Below are 15,382 nucleotides of genomic sequence, written 5' to 3' on the forward strand. Positions count from 1 at the left end.
GAGTTACCATTCACCAGAAACATGAACTGTGTTAGTTAAACTCTATTTCCCAAGTTATATCTGTATTTGTAGGTGTTAGGAATGAGTTTGAGCTTTAAGGTTTAAGTTTGATTTGTAATTCTGTATCTGTGTTAAGAAAGGTCAAATTGAGTTTTAGTTTCACTTTAAGTGGTGCCTAGATTTCTAGTGAGAATTTTATGACTCCAAGCTAAGTTAAACAAAGTAAACTGGGCTGTTGCCTAGCAACAGGGGTACAGAGAGGCAGGTCCCTCTCACAGACACAAAAAACTTTAACCAGCTTCCAAATCAAACTGTTGTTTCGAGTTCAGTTGGCTTTTGAGGGTAGCTGCCAGGCAGAAGCAGCCTAGGAGGGGCAGATAGCCAGTTCCAAACTAAAGCTGGTTAAAGTATCTGCCAGAGAGAGACTGGAGCAAAAGGGACAGATAGCAAGCCCTAAGCTAAAGAAGAAAGCCCCCAATAATCCAGGGGAGCGGAACAGGAGAACGTCCCAAGCAGATCCATGGCATCTGTCTGGGGTGGCATCTGTCACTTGGCTTAAGAGTGTGGTGTGTCTGACCACAGGTTGCCAATTGGTTTACATGGACTGTACTTACTGTGCACATTAGAGGATAAGAAAGCTCTTGTAACCTGTTTTGCTTACAAATCTGTAAAGGTATAGTTGTGGGTGAAGGAGCATTGTAATATAGTTCATCTTTTCTTGTTTAAAAAATGCTTTATTCTTTTGTTAAAAGTTCATTAGCTGACTCCGGTGACTGTTCAGTAGCCACTCTCTACGCATCTAAACAAACAAATTAAAAGTTAGGATCTATCAAGCTGGGTTCCACCCTGGGATCAGGCTTGTCCAGTGGTAGCCTCAGTTGGGGATCATAACAACCAGACCAGCCATATATCTCAAGGACAATTAGGGATGGGCAATAAATACTGACCTAGCCAGCAACACCCACATCCCGTGAATGAATAAAATATATAAATACCGTAAGACTACCAGGGCAGGTCAGAGGCTTGGAATTCTGCCACGAGCAACTCATCATCTGACCCCTAAAAGCCTGTCCACCATCTACAAGGCACAAGTTGGGAGTATGATGGAATACTCTCCATTTGTCTGGATAAGTGCAGCTCCAACAACACTCAAGAAGCTCAACACCATCCAGGACAAAGCAGCTCATTTGATTGGCCTGCCATCCATTACCTTCAATATTCACGCCCTTCAGCACTGACGCAGTGGCAGCAATATGTACCATCTACAAGGTGCACTGTAGCAACTCACCAAGGCTCCTTCAACAGCACTGAGACAGTTCCTGTCTCAGATTATACTGCTGTTCCTTCACTTGTTGCTGGGTCAAAATTCTGAAGCTCCCTTCCTAACAGCACAGAGTGTACCTACAACACATTGACTGCAGCGGTTCGAGGCAGCTCACCAGTACCTTCAAGGGCAATTAGGGGTGGGCAATGTGATGGCCTAGATAGTGATGCCCACATCTCATGAAAGAAATTAATAAAATGTTAGCCATGCAACAGCCCCTTGAGCCTGCTCTGCCACTGAATGAGTTTATGACTGATAGCATTAAAAGTTGAGGCTATTTTAAATTCTGAACAATTCTAATTTTTTGAATATCATGAACAATGAAAGCCATACAATTAAATCTAATTTTTAAGTTTGTAAATAATTTGACACATTCAAATACCTTTCTGACCCAACACTCATACCAGATGATGAAGAAAACGAATTCATGGCTTCTGTAACAATGTTCTCAGTTGCAGAACTTCCAGTGACAGAGAGTATCACCTTATTCAGATTTCCATAGAAAATCCGGATGTCATTTGGCCTCTTTGGTATGTCATAAACTATATGGAGAAAGAAAAAAAATACAAACTGCTTCAGTATTTTCTTTCAAAAGAAATTTTTTGTGAAGTTATCTCACTCAAATATATTTATCTATTTTGCAAGTTAGATCAATCAGCTGAGCTTATGCTTTAGTGGTAAATGTGCAATCAGAAGAATCAAATACAAATATGCTAATCAAGGTGTACTCAATCATCCCTGACTGAAAGTACAATCAAGAGTGGGCATCCTGATCAATTACCTCCTACCTAACCCAGAGTGTGCCTAATACTGCCCTGTGATGTGCTCACAGATTGAGAATAAAGTCTGTAACTTTTTGGTCTGCATAGCTTAGCCTCTTGCCAGCTTAATCAACTGGGTGTGTAGCTTCAATTCTTCTAAGTTTAACAACAAGGGAGAAAATTTTTTAAAAAGGGGATGGGTTGGGAAGGAGAACCAGAGAATCAAAAAGGAGTGGGGGTGTGGTCAGAGAACAGAAAAGGAGGGTAGGGTAGAGAAAGGAGCAGGCAGGGAGAACAGTCCTATATACATCAAGCAAGATAACTCATTTTTATTAACTCTTAAGGGAAAGCATAGAAATTTCACAATTTAGAAACTTAATCTCAAATACATATTAAAAATGAATACAAGCTTAATAAGACAATTTTACTACAACACAATATAAAAGTTGCTCTGAGAAAGAGCCCTTGTTACCTTAGAAGAGTTCATTAAAACAACCAGGAAGCCTGAAGATTTCAGGCAGCATGCTCTACCTCTACAGAGAGGAATAATTGGAACAGGTAAAAGAGGTAGTTATATATTGTGGAGGATGCAACTATGGGTGGGATTCTACAGCTGATTGGTCAGGCTATTCTCTTTGTAATAGGCCAGTATATTGACATTCATCGACACAGTTAATCAATGTACTGACCTATTACAAAATGAACAACTTGACCAATCTGGAATAGAGTCCCTCCCATAGTCCCATCCTCCACTAAAGATAACAACCTCCTTCACCTGTTCCAGTCACTCCTCCAGATAATTGGCCAGAGTATGTTGTCTGAAATGTTGAAGCCTAAAAGTTTTTCCAAAGAACTCAATGCAACAGCTGCTCTTTTCAGAGCAAACTTTACATGATACAACCATAAAGTTGTGTTATTCCATGTTGCTGCTCTCACTGAAAACCTTCAAAACTCTTAATATAAGCAGAGTTGATTAGATATTAAATTAGAATTTATGTACTTTAACTATGACTGGTTAGAGATAGCAGTGCGCTACAGTTGCAGAACTTGGGAGTTTGTAGAGATCAATGGTGATTTTCGATGACATATACAGTAATTGCATGCATTTCAATCTTAGCATAGTGGCAATGTCACTGGAGCAGTGGAGGTCTGGGCTCATGATCTGGGGACACAGGTCCAGATACTACCACAGCATCTGCTAGAATTTAAAATTAATTAATTCAATTAATGCAAAAGAGAAGGCTGAAGCATTTACTACAAATCTCCAGCCAGAAGTGCCGAGTGGTCGATCCAACTCGGCCTCCTCTGGAGATCCCCAACATCACAGATGCCAGTCTTCAGCCAATTCCACTCATTCCATGTGATATCAAGAAACAGGTGAAGGCACTGGATACTGCCAAGGCTATGGGCCCTGACAATATTCCGGCAATATCACTGAAGACTTGTGCTCCAGAACTTGCCGCGCCCCTAGTTAAGCTGTTCCAGTACAGCTACAACACTGGCATCTACCCGGCTATGTGGAAAATTGCCCAGGTACGTCCTGTACACAAAAAGCTGGACAAATCCAACGCGGCCAATTACCACCCTATCAGTCTACTCTCGATCATCAGTAATGGAAGGGGGTCATCAACAGTGCTGTCAAGCAGCAATTCCTTAGCGATAACCTGCTCACTGACAACCAGTTTGGGTTCCACCAGGGCCACTCAGCTCCTGACCTCATTACAGTCTTCATTCAAACTTGGACAAAAGAGCTGAACTTCCGAGGTAAATTGAGAGCGACTGCCATTGACATCAAGGCCGCATCTGATCAAGCGTGGCATCAAGGAGCCCTAGCAAAACTGGAGACAATCAGAATCAGGGGGGAAAACTCTCCACTGGTTGGAGTCATACCTAGCACAAAGGAAGATGGTTGTGGTTGTTGGAAGTCAGTCATCTCAGCTCCAGGACATCACTGCAGGAGTTCCTCAGGGTAGCGTCCTCTGCCCAACCACTTATAGCTGTTTCATCAATGACCTTCCTTCCATCATAAGGTCAGAAGTGGGGAAGTTCGCTGATGATTGCACAATGTTCAGCACCCTTCACAAATCCTCAGATACTGAAGCAGTCCATGTCCAAATGCAGCAAGACTTGGACAATATTCAGGCTTGGGCTGACAAGTGGCAAGTGACATTTGCGCCACACAAGTGTCAGGCAATGACCATCTCCAACATGAGAGAATCTAACTATCGCCCCTTGATGTTCAATGGCATTACCATCACTAAATCCCCCACTATCAACATCCTGGGGGTTACCATTGACCAGAATCTGAACTGGACTACCTATTTAAATACGGTGGCTACAAGAGCAGGATAGAGGCTAGGAATTCTGCAATGAGTAACTCACCTCCTGACTCCCCAAAGTCTGACCACTATCTACAAGGCACAAGTCAGGACTGTGATGGAATACTCTCCATTGCCTGGATGAGTGCAGCTCTCATAACACTCAAGAAGCTTGACGCTGTCCAGTGTCATGAAGCTATTATGTATATAATATTATTGAAAATATTTTTCTTTTAAAGATAGAGGTCTGTAGGTGTGTCTTAATTGGATTAAAGCCAGCTAGTCTGGGTGCTTTGATGTGTACTAGTTTTGAGATGTAAGAGGTAGAGTGCATTTGCATTTTTTGAATAGACCATTCAAGAAGTGGGGGTGAAATCTGGTACCTAGCTAGCAGAGACCAAGCAATATGCTTATATTACTAATAAAATTGATACCATGAAAGGGGTTTTATTGTTAGAAGAGGTAGAGTTCAAAGAGGCTAGTGATACAATTAGAATTTGCATTCAATGAAATGTGCTGGATATAACCGTCAGCAGTTGTGTGTGTGCAGTGCAGAGGCAATGTAAGATCAAAGAAGCTGGAAGCTTCCAACTGTCCCCACAGGAACCAAAGTGAAAGGAACCTCATTTTGAATTTGTAAGGTGAAAATACTTTGCCTGGTGCCTGCTTAAAAATCTATGGGTTGCTGTGCCTTAATGGAGATTAGTTTAGGAATTTGTTAAAAATTATGGTAGTAGCAATTTGTAGCCATGTGTATATATTTAACTTGTGTAAATTAATAAAATGTTTCATTTAGTTTAAAATAAAACCTCTCAAGAACTGGTGATCTGATTCCTGAATTTAGAGTTGCACCTCAAACATACCACTTAAAAATATAGGTCGTGGCAGTTGTTTAAAGTTTCCCTCTGGGATTTTTAAATAGCTCAGCTTTACCAAACTACATTGTCATAACACCAGCCTGCTTGATTGGCACCACATCCACAAACATTCAATCCCTCCACCACCAATGCACATTAGCAGCATTATGTACCATCTACAAGATGCACTGCAGGAATTCAACAAGGCTCATTAGACAGCACCTTCCAAACCCACGACCACTACCATCTAGAAGGACAAGGGCAGCAGATAGGTGGGAACACCACCATCTGGAAGTTCCCCTCTAAGTCACCCACCATCCTGACTTGGAAATGTATCGCCGTAACTTTACTGTCACTGGGTCAAAATCCTGGAACTCTCCCTAACAGCACTGTGGGTGTACCTACACCACATGGACTGCAGCAGTTCAAGAAAACAGCTCACCACCACCTTCAAGGGCAAAGAGGGATGGGCAATAATTGCTGGCCCAGCCAGCGAAGCCCACATGCTGTGAATGAATAGAAAAAATTCATACAAATTTGGAATTGAAAGCTAGTTTTAGAAATGATAACCATTATGTTATCATGTGAACATAAGAATAGGAAGATTGAGCAATTCAATGTATGGCTGGAGAAATGGAGTAGGAGGGAGGTCTTTAGATTTCTGAGGCATTGGGATCGGTTCTGGAGCAGGTGGGACCTGTATAAGGAGGACGGGTTACACAACAGGACTGGGACTAGTGTCTTTGCGGGGAGATTAGTTAGTGATGTTGAGGAGAGTTTAAACTAGATTGGCAGGAGGATGGGAACCTGAGGGGATATTCAGAGTGCAGAGGAAAAAAACTGGCAGTGGGAAATAATGAAGTATCAACTGATAACGAGGATATATCAGAGTTGCATCAAGGTAGATAGAATGTTTAGAGAGTATGATAGAAGATGGTTAGGCAACTGTAAGTCATTAGATGGGGTCAGCACAAGCAGGAATGTAAAAACTGCCTAAATCAGGACTCATGTGCATGTATCTGAATGCATGGAGTGTGATTAATAAAATTGGTGAACTGCAGGCACAGGTTGACAAATAGAATCATGATATTATTGCTATAACAGAGACCTAGCTCAAAGAAGGGCAGGACTGGGCATTAAATATTCCTGGGTACAAGATGTTAGGAGAGATAGAAATGGAAGGAAAGTGGGGGTATGTGGAGGAGTGGTAATATTGGTTAAAGATGGCATTACAATACTGGAGAGAGAGGGGGGGTCAAGGACAGAATCTCTCTGGCTAGAGGTACTGAATGGGAAAGGTACAATAATATTGAATGGTGAAGAATGTACCCCACCAACTAGTGGAAAGGATGTGGAGAAACAAATTTGCAAAGAAATTACTGAGAGGTGCAAGAATTATAGAGTAATCATAATGGGGGACTTCAATTATCCGAATTTGGGCTGGGATAGAAATAGTACAAAAGGACAAGAGGGGTGAGAGTTCCTGGAATGTGTTCAAGATGTTTTTCTACAGCAGTTATGTTTCCAGTCCAAGGAGAGGATATGCAGGGATAATTAACTGGGGGAAAGCCAACTTCCTTGGGATGAGAATGCATCTGAGACGAGTGAGTTGGAATCAAACGTTGACAGAAAAGATAGTGGCTGAACAAATGGGCCACCTTCAAAGAAAAAGTATTGCAGGCACTGTCAAGGTATATTCCCTTGAAGGGGAAAGGTAGGACAAATAAATCCAGAGCGCCCTGGATGACGAGAGAGATAGAGGTAAAGATGAAAAGGAAGAAGTGCGCGTACAACAAATGTCAGGGAGAAAATACAAAGGAGAATCAGGCTGAATATAGAAGGAACAGGAGGGGAAGAGAAGAAACTAATAAGAAAAACAAGGAGAGAGCATGAAAATAGGCTGACAGGAAACATAAAAGGGAATCCCAAGGTCTTCTTTAAGCATGTAAATAATAAAAGGGTGGTAAAAGAGAGTAGGGCTGATTAGGGACAAAAAAAAATGACTTGCAATGTGGAAGCTGGAGAAATAGCAGAGGTATTGAATGAGTACTTTGCAAGAACCAGCAGGCATAATCTCAGAGTAAGGGCTCGCCCATTTAAGACAGACGGGGAGGAATTTCTTCTCTTAGAGGGTAGTGAATCTGTGGAATTCTTTACCGCAGAGGGCTGTACAGGCTGGGCCATTAAGTATATTCAAGCCTGAGACACACATTTTTAACCAGTAAGGGAATCAAGGGTTATGGGGAAAATGCAGAAAGTAGAGGTGAGGATTATCTGGTCAGCCATGATCTCAGGGCCAAATGGCCTATTTCTGCTCCTACATCTTATGGTCTGACTTTACAAAGGAAGAACCTGCTACCCAGGCTGAGGTGAGAGAGGAAGTAACTAAAATAACTTAATCGAGAGGAAGGTGGTGTTGGAAAGGATATCTTTACTTAAAACAGATGAAGTACCAGGACCAGGATGAAATGCATCCAAGGGTACTGAGGGAAGTGAGAGTGGAAATTACAGGAGGCAGTAGTGATGATCTTCCAGTCTTTCTTCAACTCAGGGGAGGTGCCAGAGGACTGGAGAACTGTGAATATTACATCCTTGTTTAAAAAGGGGTGCAAGGATAATGCTAGCAACTACAGGCCAGTCAGTTTGACCTCAGTGGTAGGGAAACTTCTGGAAATGATTCTAAGGGATAAAATCAATAACCACTCAGACAAGTGCAGGATAATTAAGGAAAGTCAGCGTGGGTTCATCAAGGGAGTGTTTAACTTACTTGGAGTTTTTTGAGCAGATAATGGAGAAGGTTGATAAAGGAAACCCTGTTGATGTGGTGTATGTGGATTTTTAAAACGCATTTGAAATAGTGCCTCACAACAGAGTTGTGAGCAAAATTCAAGGTCATGGAATAAAAGGGAAAGTAGGCACTTGGATAAGAAATTGCTGAGTGACAGGAAACAGAGATAAATGCTTGTTTTTCCAGATTGGAGGAAGGTTTGTAGTGGAGTTCCTCAGGGGGCAGTGTTGGGACCCTTGCTCTTCCTGATATATAGTAATGACCTAGACTGTGGAGTGAAGGGCATGATTTCAGAATTTGCAGATGTTACGAAGATTAGAAATGTTGTCAACTGTAATGGGGATAGTCTTGAACTGCAAAAGGACAGACATGTTGGTGGATTTGGCAGATAAGTGGCAGATGAAGTTCAATGCATAGAAGTGTGAGGTGATTCGTTTTGGCAGGAAAGATATGGAGACACAGTATAAAATAAAGGTAGAGCCTTTATAGAGTACAAAAGCAAGGGAGTTATTGTGAACTTTTATGAAACACTGATTTCGCCCCAACTGGAGCAGTGTGTCCAGTTAGGAAGGATGTGCAGCCATTAGAGAAGGTGCAGATAAGATTTCAGAATTGTTCTGGGATGAACAAATTCAGTTATGTGAATAGATGAGAAAAACTGGAGGCTTCTTAACGAGAAAATTGAGAGGAGATCTGTTGATTTTGAACAATTGAGGGATACGGACAGTGGTTAGAGGGGCTGTTCTCTTTGACAGAGGGAGCAAGAACCAGACGACACACTATAATGGCAAAAGAAACAAGGTGACATGAGAAAAAAAACTTTCTATGCAGCAATTGGTTAGGATTTGGAATGTGGTAGATGCAGATTAATCAAGGCTTTCAGAAGGGAACTGGATAATTGAGTTGCTATTGCAGAGAGCCATGGACATGTGGGCTGAATGGCCTCCCGTTCTGTAACCATTGAGGCTAATTAGGTTTCACGAGATTGCAGTACTTTATTAGCATGAATTGAGGACTGGTTAATGGACAGAAAACCAGAACAAATGTGTCACTTTTGTTGGCAGAATGTAACTAGTGGGGTTCTGCAAGGATCAGTACTTGGGCCATAGCTATTTACAATCTACAATCAATGATTTAGAGGCAGGACCCTATTGATGCTGATGCAAAGCTGAATGAGAAAATAGGCTCAGAATGATATGCAATGATTCTGCTAAAGGATATAGACACTGTCAATGAAAGGACAAAAATGTGACAGAATGAATATAATATTGGAAAATGTGACATTATTCACTTTGGTAGGAAAAATGGAAAAGCAAAATAATTTTAAATGGCAAGGCTAGGAAATATTGGTATTCATAGGATCTTGAGTAACTTTCAGCAATTCATGTGGAAGGATAACATGCAGGTGCAGCAAGCAATTAGGAATGCAAATCTTATACTAGCCTTTCTTGCAAGGGGGTTGAAGTATAAGAATGCTGAACTCCTACTACAATTTTATATAGTCTTGGCCAAAAAACTACACTTGGGAGTGCTATGTACAGTTTTATTCTCCTTACCCAAGGAAGCATACATGCCTTAAAGGAGTGCAACAAAGATTCATTAGACTGATTTCTGGAATGGCAGGAGGGATTGTCCTTTGTGGAAAACAAGTAAGCTGGGCCCTAGAGTTTAGAAGAATGAGATGATCTCACTGAAACATAAGCTTAAGGGGCTCAACAGGGTAGATGCTGGGATGATGTTTCCCCTGGTTGGGAAGTCTACAACTATGGGGTCACAGACTCAGGATAAGGGGTCAGCCATTTTGGACTAGGACTAAAATTACTTTACTCAGAGGGTTGTGAAACTTTGAAATTCTCTACCCCCTGGAGAAGTGAATGGTCCATTGTTAAATATATTCAAGACAGAAATTGGTAGGTTTTATTTTTGTATAGTAAGGGAATCAAGAGTTATGGGGATATCAGAGGAATGGGAGCAGAAGTAGAAGTTCAACCAATATCTTACTCAATAGCAGAGGCATATGGCCTATTCCTGCTCCTATTTCGCACATTTTTGTATTGCATCTTAAGTCCTGAGTATGGTCTCGAGAGATTTTCATTGAACAATTATCAGGGGTGCCTTTGGCTTTACCAGCTCCATTACTTACCTGAGCCAATGTCTGGTGTATAAGTCGTCACAACCAACAATACTAATTTACATTGAACCCTTTATCCAAGACTTAGAGGCTTGCTGTCAAATTTATCATAAATTACATTTTATTTAAAGAAATGTGCGCTTGTGAAATACATACCCATTTTCCAAAAGGCGCAACAATTCAAAACAAATACATTTTTTTTGCCTCAAAATACAAGATGGATGAACAAATGAAGTTTGAACATTAGAAGGGGTAGAAATTGAGAATTTTCAGGATATGAAAACTGTCACCTATAATAAAATGATAGAATCCATGAAATCTGCAAGTTAATTGAAAGATAAATAAACAATTAATACCTTCTGATACGAACTCTTCCCCAGAAAACTTTTGATTGAAATTAATCTTCCGAAGTGGGCTGTTTCCACAAACTATCTGTTCAACTCCATGATGATTCCGGCTAAGTGCTCTGAGGTAATGATTTGGGGTGAAAGGGAAGGTGACAGATAAGATAAAAATGAAAGTTAGTGTAGGTTGATAATGAAAGCAACTAGCCTAATGTTCAAAGGACTGGTTTTCCTGATTTAGCGCACTTGCATTTTAAGCTTAAAATTACTATTTTGTTTTTTTTGTGTGAATCTTTGTGCTGATAGCAAGGGATACTAGTAAATAAACACTTTCAGGGTGGACTCCCAAGAAAGCCAGTTATTACATAAAGATTCCGCTCTCTGCTTCAATACGCCATAACTTCAAACTCAGAAGAATTTGAAACTGAAAGAGTGTAAGCAATTTTTCCCATGTCATCAAGCCTGAACAAATTTGCTAATGATAAATTGGGAATAGTTTTTTTTTAACTGGGCATTACTTATTCTGTTTGTAAACAGTCTCCTTATCCTTAACTATTTCGGTCTCTGCCTTCTGGCTGATGCTATACTCACATGATGGCCCGCACCACTATACAGCAGTCAGTGGATACTCCCAAGAACCCTGATTTTTGTCTGTTGCCCAGATATGCAGATAACAAATATACTGATTCAACTACTGCCAAACAGGCTTTTTAAAACTAATCACTAGCATAATATATGAAACTTCAAATTAAATTTACTGCTAAAAAAGTGAGTAGTAATAAATGTGGATATGGACAAGTATATTCTTCTCAAACTTCCAAAGCAACAAAAATTGTAAACATGTCACTTGCCTTCTTAGCTGCTGGCGTGCCACCTCGTCTCCGCAAAAGAAACAAATTGTACAAAGTAATGCTGAATCCATTTTACAGTGAAGGTATTCTTTTAAAGTGGATTTGCAGGTTACTGTAATTATCTGAGAAGAAAGTTACATACACATGGATCAAAACCAAAAGAAGTTCTGACCCTAATATAAAAGCAACATCCTGTGAAAGCTAGAAATTTGAAATAAAAACAAAAAAAAATCTAGATAGTTCAAGTGGTATCTGTGGAGAGAGAAAAGAGTTAATATTTTGTCAGAACAGGAAAAAGTTAGAAATGCAATCAGTTTTAAGAAACTATGCAGGCAGGGAAAGTAGGAAGGAGGGGAAAGAATAAGAGAGAACCTGCTGACAAGGCTGTTGTCTACCAAACCACCCTCTACCTTGCAGAGAATGGCAGCTCTTCAACACCACACCATCCTCTCCAGGTCTGTCACTGACCTCAACTCCTTTGGAAATCTTCCCTCCATTGCCTCCAACCCCATAGGCCCTTAACCTTAAACAGCCAATTCCTAACTCCTTCCCAAAATTCACAAACAGGGCTTCCTTGCATTTAAAGTCTCGTCATGTTCAGAATATTTGCTCCCATCAAAGGATATCTGGTTATAAACAAGACAGGACAAGTAACTAGGACAAAGCTATATTTAGCTGGATGGCACTAAATTTCAAATCTGACAGTGAGGGGATAAATTAGTGGCATTTATACATTCATTCTCAGGTGTGAAATAACTTTAAACATCCGCAAGACCCCAACAGACTGACATTAGTTTTGCTCCATAAGGCAACACTAAAATTAATCTAACATATAATCTAAGCATACTGCAAATGATTTGCTGTAAAAAAAAATTAAAATTAATCAAAATTATGACCTTCTCCAAATGATTGTCAAGATGGCATGCTGGCATGTTAATCCATCTAGCATCACACAAAGCAATTACTGTACACTGTCTTATTTTGTCTGCCATAATTCTAGCCACATGTGAGTGACCATTTCTACTGTGCCTTTCTGGCATTAGTCTTCATTTTATTCCTTCAGCTACACTAGTCCTCAGCAGGAAATTCTATTCTGGGCTGGTTGATTGGAAGGAGCATCAGTAAAGCAAGTAAGTAGTATCTGCATCCAGGAGGATTTAAGCTCTGACCTTTGTTCAAATATGGACACAGTCATGGGAAATTTTAACTGATCTAATAGAAGTGTGATCTTTCTCATTCTTCAAATAAAAACGTTAATCTTCGTGTTCAGGTATCATCCAAAAGGAAAACAACTAGCAATAGCATCCCCTGTAGATATTTGCATTCTGAGCGATGAAATGGTTTGTCTTTAACTCTGCTACATTTACACTTGATCTCTTAGTTCCTTGCATGGAGGCCATCCTATGATCTCCAAATAGCAGCCAAAGCTTATCAAGTGATAAAATAGAACACTACTCGAAGCCATACAGAAATATGAGTTTATAAAAGTGCTTATAAATCAGAAGTTTGAACTTTAAAAAATGAACAGAACTCTGTTAGATAACGGCACCTTACTCCGAGCAAGATAAAAAAAAAAACAACTTGCTTCTTTCAGGAAGTTGGACTGCCACATACAAACTGAATACCTTCCATCCTCACTGCAACTTCCTCATAAATATAGCTGCTTTTAATTTTGATACTTGAAGTCAGGGGATCTACTCCCGGTTTTGCTGTACATAATAGTTCTAGAGCAACAGACCCTAATGAAAGCACTGAAATACGTCTGTATAATGTCAGTACATTGGTGCTAAAACCAGTGTGAATTGTGAAAGTTCTAAAGTGTAAAAATATAAAAAGGAAGAAAGTATCAAATATTGAATAAGGATATACAAAATACAAATCCAAGCCCAAACCACAGCAGACAAAGCTGAATGATCCACTGTCAGGGAGTTTTGCATGTGGAGACTAAACTTACTTTTTCCACAGAATGAGGCACCACTGTGTCTGGGAAGCAATCTAAATAATCTAATAAGGAAGTATATAAATTTCAGTACAAAATACTGCAGCAGGTCTCCGAGAATCTGCACTTTCAGGGCACCTTCGCACCTGCAGTGCCACAACCAATTATCCATCCAAATAGATAAAACAAAATAATAATACACTGGAAAAGGATGAAAACTGCCAGAGATTGCCACAAGTATAACCAGTCTTCAGCTTTGAGAGATGTTCACAGTTTTAAGTGGATCTTAAGCTCAAGATCTAGCCTAAAACAATTTCTGGGAAAGAGACATCCCCTGAAGCTTGAAAAAAAATTGAGAAATAGCATCTTAGAATGATTCCCCTTCAACCACTGGATGGAGGAATTCCTATTTGTACCGCTCAATCTCAGATAGAATTTTGCTTTTAACTTTCTTCAAGATTAGTTTGCATGAAAGTTGATGAGTAATGTCAGAAGGTGGTCTATTTTCCTAGAATTTAATTACTGTTGTTCTTTATTATACACCATCTTACCTCTCGAGTCCGTTCCTTGAGTACAAATTGGGCTGGAGAAATATTTATAACATCGGCGGTCATAAAAGTTTTCATCTGTGAATCCATGAAACAAGCTGCCTTAATGTAAGCAGCCCGAGAGCCTGTGTTTCTCATACAGAAAGATATCTTGCTCACTTTGTCTGGTGTGATATCATTTAAATTCACCACATAGCTGCTTGATTGTTTATTGACATCTTCCAATATAATGTTGCTTGTTCCTCCATAACCTGAAAGTGGAATCTGATAAAAAAAAACTTAAAATGTTTTAAAAACTTGAAGTTTTGGTACAAACACAATTAATTTCAACTTATTGGTCACTTGAGAGTCTACAATACAATTGGAATCTTATCCTGTCTTTTCTTCCTTGGGAATCACATGGGCCATCTGCATGATGCAGAAAACAGTTACCAGTCAAAAGGACCTTTATTAAGAATTAGAGCTCATCAATGCAAATTAGCTTTAGGAGGATTACGACAGTTTTTTGCTCTGTACACATATGCCTCCATTTTATCCTGATAATTTCCCTAGCCCTTTCTGTCTGTTTTTCGCAGGGAGGAACAGGAGTAAATTCCGCAAGGAACAAAAAAAATCAGGAACAGATGGATGAGGGAAATGAATTCATGGTTACAGACATGTTAGATTCTGGAGCACTCTTCACCAACACAAATCAGATTGGCTACATCTGAATAGAACTGGGACCATTATCTTTGTGGGGAGGGTAGACTCTGTAAAGAAGCATTTAATAGAGAGAAAAAGCCATTCATAACATATATTTTACATCAGGAACTATAACTAACACTTGGTTGCTTTAACAACTGACTATAGGACCTTCCAGTTTATCATTCACAAAGAAAAACACATTTTTTGAAGTCACTATACAGCAGTGACATAGCATACCTAAAGAAGATACATTAGAGCTGTTTTTATGGTTATGAACATATTTGAAACTGTTCTGTTTAGGGGTCAAAGTAATTTGTCGACGGTTTCTCCAGTTTGACTGCATCAAGGGTTTTCTTCAACCCCGTCTCCAAGAGCAGGGCCTTGAGGGGGGTTTGATGTTTTGCCGCATACAGCTTTGGATAGCCTTGTTGTAGGAACAGTAATTTAAGATAATGTGCATCTTTCGTAATGGAAAAGACTAAATCTAAGTCATTAAACTGATCTGTTTTACAGCATTCTTTGTGTCTTAGTTTTAATTAACTGTATACATACTGTGAATTTTACTCCTGGTCGAATTGAACGTATCCCAGATTGCTTAATTTCGAGCCTTGCCAACATGCAAGCCACCCGGGTTGGTGCAAACAAAAGATGCACACAGACATCATCTTTAGGGCAGACCATCAACTCGCGATTACTTGTTAGTCTTTCTTCAAGACCAAATGTGCTCTGTAACTAAAAAAAAAAAATCAGTCGTGTATTAAAATCTTGATTTCAAAAATTCAGGAATGCCTTGACTAACTACTGCCGATAGACAGTGCATCAGGATTTGTATCAGTT

At 39.9% G+C, this 15,382-nt stretch overlaps 1 protein-coding gene across 1 annotated transcript in view; it reads right to left on the reverse strand.

Moving 5' to 3' along the window:
* cep192 (centrosomal protein 192) overlaps positions 1-15,382 on the reverse strand; it is a 135,680-nt gene that overhangs the window by 34,200 nt on the left and 86,098 nt on the right. Inside the window, exons 32-36 of the mRNA XM_078541058.1 lie at positions 15,098-15,277; positions 13,865-14,125; positions 11,375-11,496; positions 10,536-10,645; positions 1,707-1,866 (exon numbers count right to left, since the gene is read on the reverse strand). Of these exons, the coding sequence (XP_078397184.1) occupies positions 1,707-1,866; positions 10,536-10,645; positions 11,375-11,496; positions 13,865-14,125; positions 15,098-15,277 (833 nt within the window). The remainder of the gene's footprint in view (positions 1-1,706; positions 1,867-10,535; positions 10,646-11,374; positions 11,497-13,864; positions 14,126-15,097; positions 15,278-15,382) is intronic.

The sequence above is a fragment of the Cetorhinus maximus genome, chromosome 4, assembly GCF_964194155.1.
Source record: "Cetorhinus maximus chromosome 4, sCetMax3.hap1.1, whole genome shotgun sequence".
In the NCBI taxonomy this organism is placed as follows: Eukaryota; Metazoa; Chordata; class Chondrichthyes; order Lamniformes; family Cetorhinidae; genus Cetorhinus; species Cetorhinus maximus.